The following is a 17292-nucleotide window of genomic DNA, read 5'->3' as shown; positions in this document are numbered from 1 at the left end:
AGAGTGATCAGCAGCTCCCACCCAGTTAACACCAGTTTAAATACTGGGCAATATATTTTATAGCACACAACATCCCTTGAGCCAGTTCAGGTCAGCTGTCCCAGCCACGCTCCCTCCCAGCTTCTTGTCTCCTTCCTCACTTGGCAGAGCATGAGAAGTCCTTGACTTGGGATAAGCACTGCTCAGCAACAACCAAAACATCAGTGTGTTATCAACGTTATTCTTATACTGAGTCCAAAACTCAGCACTACACCAGCTACTAAGAAGAGAAATTAACTTTATCCCAGCCAAAACCAGGGCAATCTGACTGGCTTTCTGTGTTCAGGCAGAAGGGGGAATGTGAATCAATTGTAAACAAAAATAAATACATACAAATTTTAGAAAATTAAAACACTCTTTGGAAGTATGTTGAGGAAAGAAGCATCTAATTGATGCTGATATTTTCCCCATGTTCACTTTTCTCTCTGTGAAACTGAAGCATTTTTATGGGTTTCACTAATTTTAAAGGTGGTCTTAATATCAGAACTATTTTTCCAACTAGTAAGTCACTTGTTTCTGTCTTAATTTTATTCTTCACATTACAATGATAGAAAATAATTAATCTCTTTTTTTTATTGTTTCCAATCAAATTTTTATTTTCTTGGGTTTGGTAAATTTGAAATTCTGTAGTCACTTGTTCCTTTAAATTTAAGAAGTGCTTATCTGACAAATCAGCTGCAATCTAAAACAGAATTTTCCCACTCATCATAAATACAATAAACCACCCTCCCTCCCTTGCTGGGGGTTTGAAGTTACAAGTCATCACTTTTGATTTGAGCCATCAAAAATCTCATGTAAACATTTTACCTCAGCGCCGTGGCTGTGGCGTGCTTGGCGCCAGACTGTGAGACTTTGCTCAGACATTTGTGCTGCTCTGTGTCAAACTTGGTGCTCTGGGACCACGCACTGGGAAAGCATTCCTGCTTAGTAAGGGTGGCCCAGGCTGGTCCCACGTGAGTGTGAACTTAAGCAGAAAATCTGGGAAAAATTGTGAATTGTGTATGTATATGTATTCATACCTCAAAAAGTGACAGCTGAAAATAGAGAGTCCAGGAAGGACGGAAAGTGATATACTCCAGTTCTTTTGTACTGTACCTGGTGTTGTTTTCCTGTAGTTTTCACAGGCTGAAGCCAGGAGGCAGCTGAATGGCAGCATTTATATCTTTTTCAGGACAAGAGATTCAGGCTTTTGTTTATTTCTCTGTAGAAAGTGATACTTCCCACAAATGACTGTAGAGAGATGTGCATATCAAGGATATTGAGAGTTTCAGATTGCTTTGATAAGAACAAATAGCCTACAAATCACCAGATAGGAAATGGAACATGGCACATTGTCTTAAACTATCTCCCTTAATAATAGTTTTTGCAAAACACCAACAGAAATATCTGGTAGTCGTGTTGCAGGGAGGTATTCAATGGTCCTCATTCAGATATTTGAACATAAAAAGGGTTTCTTTAGATTTCAGAGTTCAGCAGGATTAGAAACTAAACATGTTTTTGCATAGAAAACGTTGACAACTTTTTGCAGAGTTTTTGTTTGGAATTATTCAGGATTTCGTGTTAGTTTGTTTTTTAAGACGTGAAAAGTCAGAGTTTTGCTAAACGTAATCCAACTCTTGCATTTCCTCTACATGTGACTGTAGTACCCAAATTTTCTATACCCACACATTTCATATAGAGGTCACAAACTGTGGGTTTTTCACCCGTTTGTTTCACATGAAGATGACAAACAGCTGAATTTCAGCTCCCTGACAGATAACACAGCAATCTCTGTGCTATCTCTGTTGTTAGCTCTGCAGTTTCTCCCCTCTCACTGTTTAGTCTGTACATGGACAATCCCAATGGAAATTCCAGCTTCTCACTCCACTGTCTACTCCAGCACATCTGCTCATACTCCTGTCCCGTCTCCTACCACTTCATTCCTACAGGCACATGCCATCTCTGATTTATTTCACTTGAACTGGGATTAATGTACCACAAAATTACTTGAAAGGAATCTGAATTTCATTGTGACTGCCCTTTTCTAGAGTAGTTATAATGGCCAATTATTTCTACAGAAGCTAAAGTTTGGATATGAGCTTGATTGTTGAGTGTAATTATTAACCTGAAAATTGGGATTGTTTAATTTCTCTGGTATAGACTTATACTTTCTTGCTTCTTTTATAATAACTTCTATTAGTGTCCAGCTGTACTTGAAGACAAGAAGATTTTTTTTTTTAATAATTAAAAGTTGAGCTTCAATCAAAAGTGTTCAACTTGTGGCGGTTAAAAAACAGGATATCTTCCAAGCACCTGGAAGATATTTGTGAATAGTATAGTGAGAACAATAATTAATGAGTATTAAACATGCTGAACAAAATACTCTTCAGTAGTTAAGTACCACCTTGGATCTCAAGATCTCAAAAATATCTTATTAGCATACATAAATTAAAATGTCTATAATTTTACTCCTTTTGAGGTAGATAATTGCTACCAAGCTATCAAGAGTGGTGTCCTTGAAGCTTCTAACTTGCCGAATGGCAGACTAATAACGGATGCAACGCTGTAATATTTTATTCTAAATATGAGGAAACCAGTGGGTTCTAGACAAACACTAGGTCAACATTTGCCTTCACCTCTGTGAGGAGAGCTACAAAATGAGGCACAAAATGTGGTTTTTTGAGATGTAGCCATTGCACACAGCTTGTTGAGGTCTCATGAGACCCCCGGGTGAGACAGACGCAGGCACATCCCAGCAGTGCATGGAGGGAGCACAGGAGACCAATGGATTTAAGTTGAAACAGGGCAGATTGAGGCTGGATATGAGAAGGCATTTCTCCACTGGCTGGGCAGACAGGCAGCAGAGTTGGCTGCTAGAGTCTGTGCGTTGTTATTCTTTGCAAATTTTCAGGCCCTGACTGGATCAAGCCCTGACTGACCCTGTAGCTGACCCTCTTGAGCAGGAGGTTGGAATGGAGATCTCTGAGGTTGCTTCCAACCTGATTATCATGTGAACCTACAGAACAACATCTGTCAAATGTAATAGTTGCTCCATTAACATCTGGCAACTGTACTAGGCTGTAGTTTAAGTCCTAAAACTGCAAATTCCTACTCCTGTGAGTGGATTTAATGATACCAATAGTCCCAGTGAGCTTGATAGGATTGCTGGAAAGAATAAGGCATTAAAAGATCATGTCACTAGACTGGAAACCACTTTTCTTTTGGTTTGTGTTCAGCAACTGGACACATCTTCCCTGGAAAGCCTTGCATGTCAAGGAAATTATATGAAAGGCAAAAATATTATTCCTTTGGTAGTTGCGGTTTTACATGCTAACTTCCTGTCTTTACAAACAGGTTATTCGACCTAATTGCCATGTGAAAAGCCATGATTAACACAGGGAAAATTAATTTACTTTATAATTGAAAGTGGTGTCAAATAAAATGTGCTATAATAGAGGAAAAACTATTTGCTTCTCAGTTTTAGTAACCTTAGATATCAATAGGCTGCAAATCAAACTAAGAATGTGGTCTTTGTTGTAGATGTTGCTATTATTGTTGTTCTTTTAAACCACATGATATCCTTCTGACAGAATTGTTCAGATTTTTTCTGTGAAACTTCACCCTTTGCCCTTTCCACAGATTTGCAACCAATGTGATGCCCTGTTTCTACAGGGATTTATTTTCATGTATCAGTGTCCCTTCTGTTTTCACAGGTGGGCAAAAAAATATATTTGCTCGACAGGGTTGTTTTTGACTAACAGTAAGAAATGTCTAATAAAAAGAAAAGGGGAAATTCAGCACTTAGAAGTTAATTTAATTTGTAGAAATATAAATGAGCACCCTGTTAGGCATTTTCCAGTGAGTTTAGAGTAGAGGACTTGAGCAGTTCTGCATTGCTACTGACAAGGCTGAACTTTCCTCTTCTTGGCACTACTCAGCAAATGAAAAAAAATAATTTAGAGTTGCTTTCTCTGTGCAAGAATTTCATTCCATTAAGTCTCTTATCAGGCTGTTTCATGTACAATGAGCGGTGTTTTTTGGACAATCATTTCTAATTCCAGAGCACGTCAGATGGCAAATTTAATAAAGAGCTTTTCAGTTAAAAAGCAATGGTTACAGGGAAATACAGACTTGCACACAAACAAGAGTAGCTGGGAGCTGGAATCCTGGGGAAGAGCAGATTTCTCTCAGGAATTCATGTGTAGCATTTCTTGGCCACTCCTCTTAGGAATTGAAGACTTACAAATAATCTGAACAGAGTAATGCACACTGATTTTGTTTTTGAGAAATACCATTTAAAAAAGGCTAGTGCTCATCCAGAATAATTCTTTAAAACTCAAATCTTTGGAAAATGGTATTTTAAACTTCCTCTCTTTGAGATTATTTCCTTTTAAAAAAAAGTCTCTTACAAATCTGGTTGATCTGGGTTTGGCATATGTAGTTGCAGGTTCTTGTCTTCAACATGTTCCAAATTCCAATATTCTATCTGATTCTGTTACTGCTTTTTTTTTTATACACCTGGAGTCCTCTGTATTTATTAGAACAGGAGGCCAGGATTCCTCATGCCTAATGAATGTTGGCAAAGTGGATATTATTGGATTCTTGCATGTGTTTATCAGAGGATGGTGAATTGAGGGTGTTTAGCTACCCCATATGAAAGTGAGCCCATGCTGAACAAGAGCTGGTTTACATAAAGCGATAAGACCAAAGTGTAGCATACATTTAAAAAATTATATCTTTTTGAACCTTTACTGTAATTATCACCAATAATTTTTTTTTATTAACTTCTTTCTTTTTTTTGGTGAGTATCTGTGCATTATTTCAAAATGCGTTATGTCTGCTTTTTTTTTTATTTTCAATCTGTTCCTTCCGTCACTGATACGAGGTTGGAATAATTTCTAACATGCCTATCTTTTATAAGCAAAGTTACCTTGCCAGGATCTGGGCCATTTCAAAGTTTATGTAAATTTTGAACTATGGTTGAAGGATAATTTAATATTTGATAATGTACCACTGATTATTTCCATTGAAAAATCTAATGTTTTTTAATAAATGTTTTGTTTTGAATATTTTAATGAAATTCAAGTTTGGTGGACAAATAACAAGGTTAAAGATCTTTTCAGTCTTGTTTTAATTGTGGTATACTTTGCATTTACAGTTTATTAATGAGCCTTATGACCTTGACTCAGCAGTCCTGTACTAAAGAGATTTGTGTGTGGCCTAAATGCCTTAGCATATTATTCATTTTTTAAAAAAAACTTTCTTTTTTAACAGATATTAGTTTCAGAAAAATAGATTTCATTTGTAAATGTTTGGATGCTTCAGAAAGGCTGTAAATATTACTGTTCCATTTCAGCAATGCTGCAGATTGATATTTACTGGAGATTTTAAGTTAATTTTGCCATGGAAAAATCTTGATGCAAATGAATAATAATAATGTGGGGGAAAAAAATTACTCAAGGTACATCAGTTCATTAGAAAGGCTTGCACTAGAACCTAGACTGCCTGGCCAGCATTTCAGTCTGTTACCCATTTTCCTCTACCACCTACTTTTCAGTATGTGATAGAGACTGCTGTTTAAAAATCAAAATATAAAAATGTCATTCAACATTATAAACCTATTTTTCATATATTGGAATATGTGTTTGCTTTCTAAGGTCCTTACCAAGGATCCATTTTCTAATTTTTTTTTTAATTTTGCTTTATTCTTTGCTTTATTTTCATGTCTGTTCAATTTTATTTATTCCATGTTTTCTTTTTGTTTTGTTTTTGTTTTTAGTTGTGTCTGGTAAGTTGAAATTTTATTGGCCATCTTCTAGTCATCGTGTCACTGTGACGGGAACTTCTCCTCCCCTTCCCATCCATCCCCTTCCATGTCCTCCAACCACTCAGCTCCCATCTTTTACTTGTCATTGGCAAGACACATCGAACAGAATAAATTCTGCATGAAGTATGGGTAACTTAATGGCAAAGAGAAAGGTAATGGGTTGCAAATTTTCTGTCTGTTTTTATATGATGTGGCGAGTCAAATCCTGATGTCTCCTTTCTTCAGTTAATGCATGGGTTGAACTTCAAAGTGTGCTGAAAAAACTGTGTTTGGGTAAAAGGTTTCTAGGATAGAAGCTGTGATTTTCTTATGGGGATTCATTATTTTGGCATCTTTTACAGTCTCATCATCACATGCCACATGTGTGTGACCCAAGGTGTGAATCAAACTAAATGATACTAAAAAAAAAAGCGGTGAAAAACTTTCAGTACAGTTAACACAGAATTGAATTTAATAGTAGTTTTACTTAGCCCTGTTTAATTCTTCTAAATTGAAGCTAATAAAATTTTTATTATTTACCTTAATTGCAATAGAATTAGAATAATACATATATGGGCAATATGCATTTTTTTTTGAGTAGTATCCATACAAACTATGTATTTCGAATAATACTTAGAGAAATATGTACCTGTTTATATTTTATAAATTCTACCATGGCTGCCTGTAAGACTAAATTCCCCTTCCTTTTTGTGTTAAGTAGTCCCTGAATGGTCATCATGAGGTACTGTAATTACAACCATCCAGCTATTTGTCCAGTGGTCAGAACCATTTTATTTTCTTTATAGTTGTACCTCTCCTTGAGTTCAACAAAACCTGAAACCTCATAAATCCTCTGCACCAGCCCAGGGTTTAGAAACCCTCAGTTCCACGTGGCATTGTGTCAGAGGCTAGTACAGAACCTGCCAAGCCCTAAATTTAACTGTATGCTAAATTTATTCTCCTTACTAGAGTCTAGCAGCATAACAAAGGTGCTTCACCCTCATCTCCATTCCCCCCTCCATGCCTCACAACCCCATGGCAAACCCCCAGCCAGTTCTTCTTCCCTCCCTCTCAAATGAAACCTGCTGTCATGTCAAATCTTCCCACAGCTTCTTCCGAGGTACTGGTTGGATATTTCATAGCTAAATGATTTGAAGTCAGCTAATGACAGTAGGTCAATCTTAGCTTTGCTTTGCATAGTTTCTTATCTAAGGAAATGCTAGGACAGGTAGCATTTGCATCCAAATGTAGACAATTGTGTTATGCTTCAAAAATTCCTCTCAAAGCAGGAGGGGCGTAGGAAGAATATATTCTGATATGAGCTCACCAGGGAGTAGACACAAGGCAAAGGGAACAGATAACTGCAAGAATTGGCCCACAGGAGCATTGAAAGCATTTTTTATTTTTTAAAGGACTTGAGTGTTATTGAATTTATTCTAGATAAAGCCACTACCGCTTGATGTTTGCAAAACACATCTGTGAATTACATATTTTGCCCTGTTTTACAAGGAAAATCTTGTGAAAGCATCAGTGCTTGCAAGGGGAAAAAAGGAAATTAATATCAAAATAATTTGATTTCTTAAAGTCAGATACAAAATATCCCCTTTATTCTCAGTCCAAAGAAGGGGAAGAGCATAATTAGTTTAAGGCAGATGATCAGAAAAAATGGAAATTAATAAATAAATGGGCTTTAATTTAATGCACATTTTTCAAGAAGCAAGAGTTAACAGCCTACAGAACATGCTAGATTTTTTTCTGTGCTAGCATCACCAATGCCATCTATGCTGATTTTTTTTTTTTTATGTGACTGACATGATTTTTTGACATACTACTTACTACTGGATGAAGGGGTTGTTGAAGTCAGTATAAATCAAACAATGCTGGCAGTATTTATAATGTTAAGCTGAGCAGATGTTTCAAATTTGCCTTCATTTGCATATATATTTTGTTTGAACATGCTCTTGCATATGTAAATGAGGAAGACATTTAGCTCTGCTGTTCCTTTAAAATCATTCCTTCTCAGTGTGTTTGAACTGGAGATTTTAAGTGGTTATAATTTGAATAGTATTTCTTGGGCTTTTGACTTCAAGTTTTTTTTGAGATCATGGCTACATCAGTAGTCTCTTATATAAGCACTTAAGGGCCTTTTCTCTCCTCAGCTTTCCTAAGTCAGAGATGATGAGTTTTGTGTGTGTAAGCCTGAATTCATAGTTGCTCAGCAGTGTGTCTTGCAGCCCTTAACAAAGTGTGACCTCTGGGCCAGTTGTCCCTCAAAGATTTCTCTATTCTGGCTCGCAGCCCTATTCCTCCTTTAAAAACCAAATTGTAGCAGACTTGTTTGTATTGGTGACTGTTGCTCTGCAAGTTGTCTCATCAAGCTGGTGGGACTCATTTCCTTGTACACTGGGTAAGGACTAAAAGCCTGTGTTGCACAGTCAGAGTTTTAATTGGGAGGTCCAGACAGAAAAGATGATCTGAGTGATGCTGAAGCTGTGGCGGCTAGAGACCGATGTGTCTTTGTGCTGCCTCTGCTTATTAAAGAAACCTAACTGTTCTGCTTTATACCATTAAAACTCAGGAGGCAAATTGCTCTTTCAGATCAGCTGATGGCAGTGTGATTGATTTATTTTTGGTGTTTTCCCTCCAGAGCCCCCACAGTTTGTTGTGAAGCCTCGAGACCAGGTGGCTGCCCTGGGCAGGACGGTGACGTTCCAGTGCGAAGCGACGGGGAACCCTCAGCCAGCCATCTTCTGGCGGAGAGAAGGGAGCCAGGTGAAACACCCCTTCTGCCCTCCTTCCTGGCAGCTTCTTCAAGAAAGCATTTCACATGACAGAAAAGTATTTTAATTATTCTTTTAAAGATGTGGAAAACAAGTCTAGAGTTTGGAGGTGCTGGATACTTAATCTTTGCTTCTGAGGCATGTGCATGCTAGGTGATGTCAGTCTCACTGGAAAATATCTGTGTTTTGCTGTCTCCTGTTTTCTCCATGAGTGTAAAAATAAATTTGTGAATCAACTGGAAACATTCCATGTTTCACTACCTCGATAATCTATTTCACCTAACAGGGAGAACTTTTAAAAAATGGAGAGATGTCTTACGCTGAAATTTGGTAGAACCCCCAAACAATCCCAGATTGTCAGAAAGTTTGGCTCTGGGTTTATGGTGCAGCTGTTAATTTGTCTTGTGTTTTCAAGTTTCTGGCAAACTAAACTATTGGCTGCATTGATCTGCATCACTGCATGGGTAGGACTCTGGTTCTGGGCTGAGGAGAACTACTTTCCAACTCCATCAGTTGACTGACAGACCATGCCTGAATAGGTCACTTTTTCTCCCAGGTTCCTTATTTGAATGGGAGGGAAAATTATTTTCATCTTCTTTGTAAAGGATCTTGAAAGCTAGTGGGTGAAACACAATATAGCACAGCGAGAGAATTGCAGTTTTCTTTCAGTCATCTTTTGAAGGAGGCATGTGACACAAAGTATTCTTTATGGGAAGGAAAGAAGGAATATAGGATTCTGGTTTTCCTGTGAATGAAAGAATGAATGGTGCAAGAGTATATGACAGGGTTCTTTGTGTTACAAAACAATAGGGCAGAGAAATTGAGAACACTTGGAGATGGGCTTCTTTACTCCATTTGCAACATTTTTGTCTGAATACCTATGTACAACTAGACTGCTGACCAAATTTAGATTAGATTATAATCTTCAGTGGTATATATTTAGCAGTATATTACACTTTTATTTATCTATTTTTTTATTTTATTAATTTAGCCACAAGCTGTCTATTACATCTTTTTTTTTCCGCTCATTTTTGACTCTGCTGAGTGTGACCACTTGTGATGATTGAGAGAAATAAAGAGGAGGACAAGGATAGGGCTTGCTAGTACTGGAGAACATTGTGTCCCATTCCTTTGGACAATTTTTGGAAATGCAAAATGTAGTTAGCCAAGAAAAAGAGATAAATATACCCTCCGTAATCCTAAAGTATTCTAATTCACAAGTTGTTCAGCCAGAGGTAGATATTCAACCCCCAACTTATTTTTGGTAAACACTGTGTACTTCATACCCAAACTATCTAAATAGGTATAGAATTTAATTCAGTATTCAAAATATATTCATAAAACACAAACATTCAAGCAGAGAGACCTACAGAGCATCTTTTTTTTAAAAACTGCTCCATTTGTAGAAAGGCAAATGTTAAAATACAGATAAGTAAACCACCATCTGCATTTAAATGAAAGCAAACTAATGCCCTGGAGCAAGTTCTTAAAAAGAACATTGAAGCAAATTACTGAGGTTCACCACAGTTGCTTGCACCATTGCGGTATCTGTACATTTCGCATCTTCACTAGATTCTGTTACACTTGGTGCAAAGTTCAGTATTGATCTTAGAGAGTGTTAGAGCAATCTCAGAAGTCTAACACAATTCTGTGTGCACATCTGCACCTATTATACCATTAAAGAATCCTACAGAAGCTATGCACATTGTGATATAGACAAGCTTAAGACATGAAGAGCAGAATGTTTTCTGTACAATATGAAAAGATTAATTTGTTTAGCTATTATAAAGTTATGCATATTGATACTTGAATTTATATAACCTATTTTTTTCCCCACTTTCTTTCCTGTACATCTTTTAGAATCTGCTTTTCTCATACCAGCCCCCTCAGTCATCCAGCCGATTTTCAGTTTCCCAGACTGGAGACCTCACCATCACCAATGTCCAGAGATCTGATGTGGGTTACTACATCTGCCAGACTTTAAATGTTGCAGGAAGTATCATAACAAAAGCCTACTTGGAAGTTACAGATGGTAATCATAGATTCATTTTATTGTTTTTTATTTTTATTTGAAGACAGCAGTGCGGTGATGTGACACTGCTTTGAAATCTGTTTTGCATAAATGTGGATTGCATGTTTCTTTGAACATAAAAATCCTGGTTTGGCCATCTCTGTCAGGAGCTTACAATTCTGGTTGATGTGTAACTCTATATTTCCGTTTTGTATTTGGTAAATATATTCAGTCTATGATTTTTGTCAGATCTGTTAATTTTTATCTGAGTCTTTTTTAGCTTCTCCCACTTGATTTAATTTACTTTCAGATTGCTTGCTGCTTGGTTCTTTATCCCTTTTATTATGTAGCCATTTCCTTAGCCCTTTATTTACCTGTTTTTTTCCCTGTTTCTTAATACTGTGTGTTAGCTAGGAAGAAAAAAAAAAAATCAACCTGTATGGAGATCAGCAGAATAACAGAAATTATACATCGCTTTTTAGGAGTAGTTAGGAAGAAACACAAGATGAGAAAGCTGCAGGGAACATGACTACAAGAAGTAATGTGAGGCCAGTTTGTCAATTATCAGAAATACTTCTTATTTTTAACAGCAGAGATACATGGGGAAAATACTAATCTTAGCATTTACAGAGGAAAAGAGAGTGGATTTGAGCAGAGGGAAGCTGTTGTCTGAGAAGCTTCCATAAAATACCTTGGCCCTATAGAAAACATAGAAATAATAAAGTGCTAGAAACATGCAGTGAACCTGTAGTATAAAATTGTTTATTTATCTCCCTCTCCCCGTGGATTGACATAGGAGGAATAGGGCTTCATCCCTTCTGGCTCCTCACAAATTGTAAGCCACATTTCCTAATCCTCTTTTTTCCACTTTTTCACTGGGGAGAAGGCCGTGGCAGGGTGAGAAGTAAATTTATAGTTTTCTGCTAATGACTTATGCCATCTGAACTTGGAAATAATAATTTTAAATGCATTTTCTTTACTATATGCTCTGGATTGATCTGATGAGTAGGTGTTTTTTTATAATGTCTTGAGACAGTTTTTGGTACTTCTATAAAAGGGAAGGCAGAATAAGCTGAATATTTGTAAAGGTATTAGAATGACTTTATGAATGGTTTTCTTAATGGTAGGAGGAGTCGCCATCAACTTCAGTGGCCTTAAATCAGCCATGAATTTCAGTGTCATTAGATTTCTCCTATAAAGCACAGATCAGTCAACTCCTTACCTTTTCCAACTGCAAAGTTCTTTACAAACTTGTCAAAATCAAATGCAAATTATAAGCAGGCTTATTTTGTCTGTCTCTGCAGAGAAGGATTGTAATGTCCTTAAAAGTGTGTAGCAACAGGTTGGGACAAGAGCTAAAGGATAAATAATGCAGTTGAAATCAGAGTGTCATTTGAACATGCAAATGAAATTATGGGAGTTGGAATTTACCCAAAAAACCAGTGCTAACATCCTGTCTGTTGTTATGAAAAGTAATTTAGAAATATCTAATGTTCAGAAATTATCAGAACTTCAGGTTTATATTTCAGCTACCAAACCAGTTTTTAAGTTACGTGAGCTCCATGCCACTGCTGAACAGATTTATGACATTTAAAATTATGGCTAAAGCAGATCCCCAAAACACAGCAAGATAACTTCTACCTCTTTTCTGGATAATGGAATGCTACCATTCCTTTTTTCAATTAATATTGAGACTGGTTTATATTTTTCTGTGCAGTATAATTAAATAACCCATCAACAGCACTTAATTTTCATTGTGTGAAAGTTGCATTAAAATTTACATAGAAAATGGGATTGTGGGATTTTCTTTGTGGCTCTGAAGTCCTCATAAAATTCAGAAACTATTGGAAAAATATTTCATGGAAGAAGGAACTCTCTTTAGGAACTTTCCAAAATGGTTCTATCCATTTGTGTTAGCTTTACCCTACTGCTGATCATCTCATGATTACCACACAGCGCCAAGATGAGTTGGTGGCACATAAAAAATGGTTATTTAAGCAGTAAGTATTTGTGAGGTTACCCTCTGATTGCCTACCTCCTTTTTCTCTGTCTTTAAATGCTGGAAGTATGAGCTGTGTTACACAGGCCTGGCAGTGGTGAAAGATGGAGAAGGTGAAATCTGTGCCTTGCCAAAGAATCTGGGAAGCCCTTTCTTTTTCCATTATCACTTCATAAAGACATTGGACTTGGAGAATGCCTGGAGGATAGCAGTGTGTAATATGCAATCCTTTCTCTGTTCTGAAAATATCGTGTTGTGTATCATTTTCAGCATCCCTAGCTGTGCATCGTTATAATGCACCCTGCCCTGAATAATGCATGCCTCCAACTTTAATTACTTGTTTAATTATTTTTAGTTTGTTTCAAAGCCTCAAGCAACTGCTGTTGCTTAGATGATTAGAAAATTGCTTCCAGTTGCAGAAAAGTCTTTCCTGTTGTTCCTCCTGGCAGTGATTGCGGACCGGCCGCCCCCTGTCATTCGGCAGGGTCCTGTGAATCAGACCGTAGCTGTGGATGGTACTCTGGTGCTGAACTGTGTGGCCACAGGCACTTTAATGCCCACTATCCTCTGGAAAAAGGATGGGATCCTCATTTCCACCCAAGACTCTCGCATCAAGCAGCTGGAGACAGGAGCACTGCAGATCAGATATGCCAAGGTAGCCTGAACTGGCAAATGGGTTTTCTTGTCTTGTTTCATTTTGCGCTTCCACCTCCAGGCATTTTTGATGTAGTAAAGCCTATGTTTAGAATTAATGAAAGGTTACATAAATGTACTAAAATATTTGATACTTCATATTTTCAGATAGTACATTCTTTATGCTTAACACCTGCCTAGGGCACATTATTTTCATAACGAATAATGCTCTAAAGAGGTATTAATTAAGGGAATTATTTGGCACTTAAAACATAAAGGGGAATGTATTTTAGTAAGACAAATCATTACATTATTTGGGCTTTAGCACTAATAGATTAAAATGATCTAGTTAATTCAAATGTTTGTAAAGAAAACCTTTGTTTAGCATGTTCAGTAATAGAACCACGTACACAGCTTTTTCATAAGAGCTTTTAGTGTTTAAATATGCTCACTCATCAGTGTAACATAGCTTAAAATGGTTAACCTGACAAATGCCTGACTTCCTCAGGGATTTATAGAACCTGGCCAGTATTGCTGTTGGTCATGCATTGCCCACTTTAAAATGTTCTAAATGTGAAGTTGTAGCATACTAGATAATCTCTGCTATCTTTTCTGTTGTTCGAAATGAAGTTTTTTGTTTTTTTTTTTTTTTTTAGATTAGGCTGAATACATCACTTTACCATATTCCCTAGAGTTGCCCTGCTGCCAGTTACAAGTTAGATTGGCTTAGAGCTTGAATCTCTGATTTTTGATCACTTCCATTCAGTTCATCTGCTGAGGCTGGGACCTGAGGAGGATAGCATTTCTTTTTTGGGGGAAAAAAAACCCAAACACTTTTGAAATGTGATTAAGTCACATATGGACAAATAATCCAACACAGAGAACTGGATGAGGATAGCATATGGAGATTCTTTTTTGGGTCTGTTGTAGAGTGAAATTTATACTAACACAGGGAGCCCCATATGTACCCTGTGCAATATTTAAACTTTGCTTTAAGGATGACATGTTCTCCAGTGCTCCAGTCCTGATAAATCCCTGGGCATTATTTATGTAGAAGATTGACAGTTCCATGGGGTCTTGTCATATGAGTTCCTTCTCAATTTAGTTGTTTGGACCTCTGCAGAGTAAGGAATAAATGCTACAGGAGATGGCCTTCAGTTTGTCCATTACAGAATAGTTAGCATTAAATTAGGATCTGCATTTCTGATTCTTTTGTGACTGCTCAGAAATAAACACCCATTTTTGCTTTGTCAAGATCGCAACTTCTAATGGAAGGAGTTTCTGCTGCAAAGTTTGTGCAGGCTAATACCTGTATCCATATTCATGGAGGAACGTGGAGAGCTGTAATTGCTTTTCTAGCCCACTGAGTGATTGTTTCAAATATTTATTCTTCTCCTCTCCCGTTCAGCTGGGCGACACCGGCCGCTACACCTGCATTGCCTCAACCCCGAGTGGCGAAGCGACGTGGAGCGCCTTCATAGAGGTCCAAGGTAACTCCATGAGGAGAAAAAATACATGAAGGAAAAGCAGAAATTGAAATGTAGAAGTTGTCTGAAGCTGTCATAAATTGCCAGTGCAGATGTGAGCAGCATTTAGCTTACAGCTGCTTCCTGTCAATTCTCAGCGTTTGTCTCTCCTTTTGTCAGAGTTTGGAGTCCCAGTGCAGCCACCAAGACCCACTGACCCAAACTTGATTCCTAGTGCTCCATCAAAGCCTGAGGTTACAGATGTCAGCAGAAACACAGTAACATTGTCATGGCAACCTAATTTGAATTCAGGTGCAACACCAACCTCTTACATAATTGAGGCCTTCAGGTATGAGTCAGGTGTGATATTGCTGTCTCTATGTTTACATGTTGCTGAAGAGCCACGTGCTAACCTGCTGTTGTGTGTTTTATCCCTAGCCATGCATCAGGGAGCAGCTGGCAAACTGTAGCTGAAAATGTGAAAACTGAGAGTTTTGCAGTTAAAGGGCTAAAACCTAATGCCATTTATCTCTTCCTTGTGAGAGCAGCGAATGCGTATGGGCTGAGCGACCCAAGCCAAATATCTGATCCAGTGAAAACTCAAGGTAAGTTTTTGATACTGAATATTTTGGGTGTCCACAGCAGCTGTCACAAGTTGGCTAAGCAATACCAGATGCAGGAATACTGGTAGCTTCGGACTGTCCACCTATCTTGGTTATAATATATACTACAGTAAAATACAGTGCTTAAACTTGCATTTCTCTGTAACACAGACTCTGACAGCATATTGCATTGCCTAAGGGAACCCTAGTGTCTCTTATCCAAAGGTAGTTACAACTTGCACAACAGCTCTTGCTAGCAACCAAAGTAATCCCTGTGTTTTTGAGTTCTCATACAAATCCTCAAATTCCATGGAAATGTTATTACTATGTCTAGTGAATCAAATAAGGCTTAAGACTGAGACAGGGAGAGAAACAGCATGTAATCTAAGTTGATTTCTGCTGCAATAGGAAAGAGAAAAGTTGAAAATTTGAAGGAATTTGGCATCATGAACCAGTAAAGAGGTTTTGGCAGTATGTTACAAGAGTTTCCATAGTACAGCTGTTGGAAGTAAAATAGGGTAGAAAGCAGTGCTTACAGATAGCCAAGTGGAAGAAAAGTCTGGGTAGAAGTGAATGAAGGAGTCATCCACTGACTCCAGCTGTGACTGAAGTCCAGCTATGGATTGAGTCCAGCTATGTAAAATTAAAACTATCTTTGTATTCACTGCAGCCAGTAAATGACACTTAGGGTGATGTACAGGGAATAATGCATTGAAGCTCTGAAGCCTGCATTTATCCAGTAGAAAAGCTTAGATTCTTAAGGAGGGGAAAAATAGACACACTCTTTTTCAAAGAAAAAGTGATAGAGATTGTATGTTTTTTGTTTGTTTGTTTTTCTGATTTTCCTACTTACTGGAGAAATTGACCAACTGGCTTATTGAGTGTCTGTGTTTTATGTTTGTTTCTTTGTTTGTGTAAGTAAGTACATGTTGGTTTTTGAAAGGAAGTTCTCTAAAGGAAACAAAGCGTTTTTCTTTGGTGACTTCTCATGTTTTCTGTAGTTGGTCTGAAAGCAAGTCTATCTCATGTCCCCTGGGGAGTGACCAGTTTCACATTGCTGTCTTTTGGCATTATGCATTTCTCCTGATGGCTGACAATTTCAGTGGATATGTATGGACAGCAGAGTCACAGCCCCATGGAAAATCAGGATTGCACAGGTTCCCAAGTCTGTTACAAGGGAGAGATTTAATAACCTTTTAGTGATTCCTGATTTCTGGAAATAGCGCTGCACAAGCCTGTTTTTCATGCAGGGTAATTTCATTTCTGGAGTTGAGAAGTATTGTGTCTGTCCCAAACTAACTGATTACTGACCTGATTCTGAGAAACAGCAAATGTTCTGTTCAGTCAACTGAATGGTTTATAATGACATGGAAAAGCTTCATTGTTCTCTGGGTACCTAGTAGAGCTGAAAACCTAAGAGCTGCACAATGCCTCAGTGAAAATAACAACTAACGCATAAAATTTTCTCCAATTTTAAGAAATGTGTCAAAAGTGTTGAGTGTCAAGTCCTTTAGATAAATTCTGCTCTTCTTCCAATATAATTTCATTTCTGTTGAAGTTGTGGTCTAGCTAAGAAAGTTCAGAAATTTCCAGCTGGCTTTTGTCATGAGTGGTCTTTTGTCATATAGTCTGGTCTTGACTGCTTGTTCATTCCACAAACCAAGATGAAGGTAGGTTACTGCCTTCAGTGCCTTCATCCCTTCAGCACTGCCTTCCTAGTATCTTCACCTTCATCCTTTACAGGCATTAACAACCTCATTCCTGGGTGTTTTCACTGACAGTCCCTGTCTTGGAAGCTTGGAGCCGAAACAAGAGAGCACACACATCATTTTATAGCACAGATGTGCAAATGGCTGAGCCTGGGAATAGTTTGATCCATATTGTGGATGACTCATCCCTTCTGACTAGCAAAGCTAGAACTAATTATTCCACTGGCTTTCCTGTTACATTCGGAGCAGGGTGATATTTAGGCAATGC

At 37.7% G+C, this 17292-nt stretch overlaps 1 protein-coding gene across 1 annotated transcript in view; it reads left to right on the top strand.

Moving 5' to 3' along the window:
• Positions 1-17292, top strand: part of ROBO1 (roundabout guidance receptor 1) — a 289474-nt gene that overhangs the window by 219670 nt on the left and 52512 nt on the right. Inside the window, exons 7-12 of the mRNA XM_084226959.1 lie at positions 8472-8596; positions 10465-10636; positions 13064-13269; positions 14656-14737; positions 14894-15062; positions 15152-15318. Coding sequence (XP_084083085.1) covers positions 8472-8596; positions 10465-10636; positions 13064-13269; positions 14656-14737; positions 14894-15062; positions 15152-15318 — 921 coding nt within the window. The remainder of the gene's footprint in view (positions 1-8471; positions 8597-10464; positions 10637-13063; positions 13270-14655; positions 14738-14893; positions 15063-15151; positions 15319-17292) is intronic.

This window comes from Fringilla coelebs (assembly GCF_963513975.1).
Source record: "Fringilla coelebs genome assembly, chromosome: 2".
NCBI classification, from domain to species: Eukaryota; Metazoa; Chordata; class Aves; order Passeriformes; family Fringillidae; genus Fringilla; species Fringilla coelebs.
This window is presented reverse-complemented; position numbering and strand designations above follow the sequence as displayed.